We start from the raw sequence: 6,904 nt of genomic DNA on the forward strand, positions 1-6,904 counted from the left end.
TCATTTCTTCTCCATGATCTTGAGGATCTTCTCTTTCACTACTTCCTTCGTGTTGCACTCTGAAAAAAGTATTTCAGCTAGAATGCGTCCCCTTGAAGCATTAACCTCATCTTGATCAAACTCAAATGTCCAATCATCTCCGTCCCAGTTTTGAACGCATTTCACCACGAAAAGACCACAAGAGACTCTGCAAGAAACCACAAGTCAATTATTGATGGATCAGACAAGTACATACTAATTCAACATTTGCAACATACCCGTCTGTTTGTGACGGCATATCGTACTCCCTTATTGGCCAGGATGATACGTCAGGATGTTCCGTTTCAATAAGAGCATTCACCTCCTTTGTATCATTTGCTATTTCTGCCCTCTGAAATAAAAATGACAAATCCATATGAAGTACGTTTCGAATAACTATATATTGTTTTATGTAACGTTGCAAGCTTACCAGCTTAGCAATCTTTGCAAGAACTCTTTTGCTGCATTTACCAGTAGAGTTTAAAACTTGAAACTCTTTTTTCTTGTTGTGCATAAGAACTGTTATCCAATGATTTTCTTCCACATGAAAAGGAAAGTACGCCTACAACAAAGTTTATTCATGTTGGTGTACACACAGATGTACTACGAATGATCATACTAAACTGAAGTACCTTATCTTTGATGAAATACTCTTCAGTAACTCTAGACACCATTTTAGTTTGGTTTGTGAAGTGATCCATAAAATGCCTCTCAGAGTTGTTAACATTTCCATCAGCACGAAGAATAAGCCAGTGAGACACCCAAGATGATAATATGTGACGGTCAGCACGAGGATTATGGGTCTGCATATGGTTGCAATAACTATTGATGACCTACAAAATAACATAACAGCAATACGCCTATTAGATAATTTATGTAAATGACATGTACAACTTAATAAATTATTGCTAATACTTACACCGCCATGCAACCACTTTTTTGAAATGATGGCTTCAAGTATTTCAGGTGTACATGTTTCCCCACCAATTCCCGTCATGTGCACGACAGTTTTGCTGCAAAGCTTCTCCGAGTCTGCCAGTGTCCGGATATAAACCTTCGCGGCCTCTATGTGATCCTCCTTAATGTAATCAGTATTAATCATAGCAGCTCTTATACCAAACAGACCTAAAATAGTAAGAAACAATGAGTTAATAAAGTGTGCATGCAAGGACAGAAGTATGTTGCAAGAATAAATTACCTAGCACTTACTTTTCTTTGCACGTTTACGTCCACCGTTCTGCTGGTAAGGTGAAAGACAATATTTTGACTGTTTCCTCTTGCGTTTCCCATCATTCTCTTTCCCATCATTCTCCGGAGTGCCATTTTCTTTCGCATTTTTAATACGGGTGTTCAGACTATCCATACTAATCTCCTCAGATTTATCGGCGCTAGACCCGTCTGACACTTCATTCATATTCTTGGGGGTTGAAGTAATAGCCGGAAAGTCATTCGTGTCTACCGTCGCAAGAGATGGGTTGGGTGAATTACCATTGTCCTCAATAACGAAGGGGTCGCCTTCATCTCCTGTACCAGGTGTGTTGTGATGCACACCTTTCTCACGCGCCAATTTATTCCCGTTCCCAGTGGTGAAGGATGCGTCCACCCTGTTGTCCATATCTTCTTTTGCAGGAGTTGATTTTACATCTGTCCAATATTTTGATGATTTGTATTTTGATGGACCATACTTCCCCACCCAGTATTCACTATGCTCCACAAACTCAATGTCATCATCAGACCCCTTGTCTGGCTTGAATACAAGACCTTTCTTCTCCAGCTTCTCCACTACTATCTGCAATGACACATCGAAAGCATTAACTACATGCATAAATTATGAATAATCCAATGTAAACTTAACATCACTCATATTACCTCAGCACATTTTTGAGGGAGAAGTCTAATTTCTTTTTGCATATCTTTGATGCATTTCATCACTTGATCTAATGTACTATCCCTGCTCGATGAACCCTCATCTCTATTATCTTTCTTTTTTGGGCACGACCTTCTTGCTCTAATTCTTGCTCTAATTCTTCCTCCGCCTTTCTTCCTTGTTGAGCAATTAATGTCTGCCTGTACTTCTCACTTATCACGTCATCAATCTGTGACAGCTAAAATCAATATAAATTTCTCAACATATAAATAGTAACATAAGTGCATGCAGTACGAAATAGTAACATATTAATAGTAACTTACCGTCCCATTACCACGGCCGTATGACGTGTCGTACGCGTCACGCTTCTTAGCCTCATCTTCTGACCAATTAAGCATCAACGGATATTCATGAGCCAATGGATCAAATGCCTCATCATCCAGTGGCTGCACTTTCTCCCAAAACAAGTACTGCATGAACATGAAGTATATTAGCAATTTTTTTTCACAAACTATAATTCAAAAGAAACAAATATAACATAAGATTTACCTGTAGGAGGGCAAGGTTTCCGATCGGCCAAGTAAATTTTGTAAGATCTGATAAGGTCTTTGTGAAGCCTTCAACGCAAACGCGTAAAGTAAACGCGTTCCAATTAAATGCTTTGATGGCCTCCACATCGTGCACTAACTTGTAATAAGCATTAGGAACTTCTTTCGTGGACTGCGGTGCAAGAACCGTGCCTAGAAGAACCAGAACAATTCTACGGAGAAAATCATCATCGTACGTGCCACTGGCAACGATGTTCTCAATCAGCTCGTCTATCATCATTTCCCCCGTATTGGAATCTAGAAAGCGACTAGGCACCTTCACCTTCGCCTTTAACCCCCCTTTTCCTAGCGCTTTCATGGCATCTTTGCCCTTGTTCTGTAGCCCGAAAATGTCAAACACATCTTCGGTGCGCAATGATATCGCACCATTTTTTGATGGCATGATGAACCTTTTTCTGTCCAACGCATATGATTTAATAATGAACTTGAGCAAACATTTTCGCATGAGCACACTAGGAATCATGAGCATTTTTTCCAGACTAGTGCTTGCAAAACACTTTTTCTGCCTAGAGTTTAGTTTGCTGACCAAGAGACACCACTTCTCAACCAAACAAAAAATATCTCCGTACTCCACCGTCGCTAGGAATAGGAGCAAAAATAATGTTAGCTACTTTATATGGGTACATAATAAACATGATGAATGCATAGTACCTCGTGCCATGGGATCAGGGCCGGCCCTGGGGGACGGCGGCACGGTGGCGTTGGTGGCAGATGGCGTCGGTCGCAACCTGCAAATAAAATTCATAGATATATAACCTCATTCACATTACATAATCCAAGGTGCAACTTAGGGTGTGTTTGGGAAAACTACGCTATAGCCAAACACTTAGGTGGTTTTGACAGAACTAAGAAAAACTATGGTATCTACAGTGCATGTATCAGCCACTCATGCATGCATGTATTTACGCAGTACTTAGTGCACTAACTACACACACTAATGATCTAGGACAAAAAATTCTAGGATCAAGGTTATCCATGATAAAGCACATGAAACATGCAAGTAGGTCCGAATCTGTGTTCACCAACTTGGGGGCGTCGGCGTTACGTGGCGACGGGGGCGACGGCGTCGGCCGCAGATGGCGTCGGGGCAGATCGTGTCGGGGCAGTCGCTGTCTGGTGCGTCGGCGTGAGCTGGCGTTGGTGGCACATGGCGTCGGCGTGAGGTGGCGTCGGGGGCGGCGTCGGCGGAGGCGATCGTGGCGTCGGCGTGAGGTGGCGTCGGGGGCGGCGTCGGCCGCAGATGGCGTCGGGGGAGGCGATCGTGGAGGCGGCATGAGGTGGCGTCGGGGGCAGCGTCGGCCGCAGATGGCGTCGGGGGAGGCGATCGTGGAGGCGGCATGAGGTGGCGTCGGGGGCAACGTCGGCCGCAGATGGCGTCGGGGGAGGCGATCGTGGAGGCCGCGTGGACTGGCGATCATGGAGGCGTGGAGGCGGCGTCCACTTGGGCTCTGACCCCGATGGATATGCATGTATACGCGGGGCCTATCTATTAAATTTTTTTCTAAGAACCCATTCATTAGTTTTTTTCTCAATCATTACTTGCGTTCGTTTTTTAAAACAACCATTATCGAAAATACATTGATTGATAGGTACTTTTTTTTCACTCCGCCAAATGGCACGAGACTTTTTCCACACGTTGGCATCACCGTCGACAGCACCCATGCCAATTTTCATATTTTTCGGACGCTCGATGCATTTTCTAGGGTTTTCTCGGTCAAAAATCAATAAAACACTGGCCGGACGTGACGCAACGTTCGTTTTGTATCCGTTTTCGTTCCAACCTTGCGTGGGGGCCTACGTTGGCCGTGCCCACGTGTACGCACACTTTGGTGCACTTGCATGCATGCGATCACGTAGCCCCAGTGCAACCAGCTACTTTTCGGTCTGCCGGAGAGGGGGTTCCCAACTACGGGTTTTTTCTACTCCGTCAAACGTCACGAAACTTTTTCCACATGTTGGCATCACCATCCACAGCGCCCACGCCAATTTGCATATTTTTCCGACCCTCGATGCATTTTCTAGGGTTTTCCCTGTCAAAAATCAATAAAACACTGGCCGGACGTGACGCGACGTTCGTTTTGTATCCGTTTTCGTTCCAACCTTGCGTGGGGGCCTACGTTGGCCGTGCCCACGTGTACGCACACTTTGATGCACTTGCATGCATGCGATCACGTAGCCCCAGTGCAACCAGCTACTTTTCGGTCTGCCGGAGAGGGGGTTCCCAACTATGGTTTTTTTTCTACTCCGTCAAACGTCACGAAACTTTTTCCACACGTTGGCATCACCATCCACAGCGCCCACGCCAATTTGCATATTTTTCCGACGCTCGATGCATTTTCTAGGGTTTTCCCTGTAAAAAATCAATAAAACACTGGCCGGACGTGACGCAACGTTCGTTTTGTATCCGTTTTCATTCCAACCTTGCGTGGGGGCCTACGTTGGCCGTGCCCACGTGTACGCACAATTTGGTCCACTTGCATGCATGCGATCACGTAACCCCAGTGCAACCAGCTACTTTTTGGTCTGCCGGAGAGGGGGTTCCCAACTACGGTTTTTTTTCTACTCCGTCAAACATGACGTAACTTTTTCCACACATTGGCTTGACCATCCACAGAACGCACGGCAATTTTCGGTATTTTTTGATGTCCGATGCATTTTCTAGGGTTTTCTAGGCGAAAGTACCCTAAACCGCTGTCCGGACGTGCCGCGACGTGTGTTTCTTATGTGATTTCGTTCATATCATGCGTGCAGGACTAAATTCGGGATGCACACACACTCGCAAAATTTCGTTTCATTATATGCATTCAATCACGTACCTTTACATTGAGCATCGGTACTAATTTCTTATGTTTTACCATATATTCGTGTACAAATGCATCATCAAATCAATACTCTCGAATGAAATGGACAAAACAAATTTCACTCAAATTTCATTCAACATAGATAAGATATTTTACATACTCGAGCGAACTCGACGATGATAAGTTCGTACATAAAGTCTAGTACTTAGGCTTAGAACGACATAACCAAATTAACTAAACAACACACTAAAAAAACTACTCGGCGTCGCTATCAACGAGGTCAATCACGTCCGGGCCGTTGCTGCCGTCATCGTCGCTGCTGGACCGGTTCGCGACGTCGTCCGAATCCTCTTCCTCCTCCGCCGCCGGTGCCTGCTGCCACTCCTGCTGCCACTCCGGCGGCGCCATCGCCTCGGCCGCCTGGATTGCGGCCGCAATCTCGGCGGCTTCCTTCACCGCCGCCGCCGCAGCCTCCGACGCCCGTACGGCCACGTGGTACCCCGGGGTGTCATCCGGATCGCCGTCCTCGCGGAGGATGACCTGCTCCGGCGGCAGCTCTATCTCCGGCGGCAAGGAAGGGGCGGCCGGCGCGGGCGCCGGTGCCGGCTGCGCACCATGGCAGCCGCCACGTCTGCGGCGATCGTGCGGTGGAGGCGGTGCGCGAAGACGGCCGCTGCGGCCCGTCAGGTCGGGGGTCACGCCGGCCGCCGCAAGGCGGAAGGCTGCCATGACCTCCCAATAGTCTTTCCCATGCCAAAAATTCTTGCGGCCTTCGATGTTGTGTCGGCCGCCGCTGTGGTTGCGGAGCTCCTCCTCCGTTGCGCCGGGACCCGGCGTCGCGTAGCCGTCCGCGTCAATCTTCCAGTTGTGGGGAAGACGACAGCCCGGCGGCACGGGGAGGCAGTAGCGGTGGAGCTCCACCGTCTCCGGCACTCCGATGCTCATCGGCCATGCACCGGGTTTGTCGTCGTCGTCGCCGCCGCCACCGGTGCTGCTGCTGCTGCCGCGGAAGAACGCCATCGACGGTGGTCGTCGGTGGGACGGGTGCGAGTGTGGGCGTGGGAGGGACGGGGTGGGCGTCGGAGGGACGGGTGTGCATTTATAAAGCGGCGGGCTGCGGGCGGGGCGATGCGGGGGAGAGGAGGTGGCGGGTGGGACGCCGGGGCTATTAACGTCGGCGCGTTAATGACCGCGCGGCAGGCGGGCAGGCGCTTTGACCCTCGGCCGCCGCGAACGACACGTCCGAAGGGGGCATGCCAGGCGGCGGGGCAAACCAGGCGGCGGGCCTGTCGGCTGGCGGGCGAGGAGGCGGCAGTGGTGGCGTCCGGCAGGCGAGGAGCCGACAGCGGCGGCAGGCGGCAGCGGTGGCGTCCGGCAGGCACAGCGGGAGGCGGCAGCGGTCGCGCGGCAGGCGAGGAGCCGACAGCGGCGGCAGGCGGCAGCGGTGGCGTCCGGCAGGCGGCACGCGCGTGAAACCGCCTGCGTGCATGCGCGCCTCGGGCGGCGTGATTGGCGGACGGCAGGGGCCGCGACGGGTGCGGGCTGGCGTGGGGCGGGGGACGTGGGGGTGGGTGGGTCCGCGACGGGTGCGACGCGACGCGGATGACGCG

General features: G+C 49.9%; 1 protein-coding gene across 1 annotated transcript; it reads right to left on the bottom strand.

Moving 5' to 3' along the window:
* On the bottom strand, positions 1-3,832 carry LOC141023135 (uncharacterized). The gene is made up of 11 exons (XM_073499462.1): positions 3,516-3,832; positions 3,145-3,221; positions 2,435-2,502; positions 2,209-2,355; positions 1,965-2,114; positions 1,228-1,807; positions 938-1,143; positions 651-851; positions 449-580; positions 258-370; positions 1-187 (listed from the first exon to the last, which is right to left on the bottom strand). Exons 1-11 carry the CDS (start codon positions 3,830-3,832, stop codon positions 1-3), a joined length of 2,178 nt encoding a protein of 725 aa, XP_073355563.1.
* Between the last annotated feature and the right edge of the window lie 3,072 nt (positions 3,833-6,904).

The sequence above is a fragment of the Aegilops tauschii genome, chromosome 5 (assembly GCF_002575655.3).
Source record: "Aegilops tauschii subsp. strangulata cultivar AL8/78 chromosome 5, Aet v6.0, whole genome shotgun sequence".
In the NCBI taxonomy this organism is placed as follows: domain Eukaryota; kingdom Viridiplantae; phylum Streptophyta; class Magnoliopsida; order Poales; family Poaceae; genus Aegilops; species Aegilops tauschii.

Bases quoted from the DNA above. Each gene is read 5' to 3' on its own strand.
- LOC141023135 (XM_073499462.1), bottom strand. From the start codon at position 3,832: ATGCCGCCTCCACGATCGCCTCCCCCGACGCCATCTGCGGCCGACGCT. The intron at 2,503-3,144 runs GTACTATGCATT...TTTGCGTTGAAG, and splicing joins CCCTGATCCCATGGCACGAG to GCTTCACAAAGACCTTATCA. The intron at 2,115-2,208 runs GTAAGTTACTAT...TAGCTGTCACAG, and splicing joins ACGGCCGTGGTAATGGGACG to ATTGATGACGTGATAAGTGA.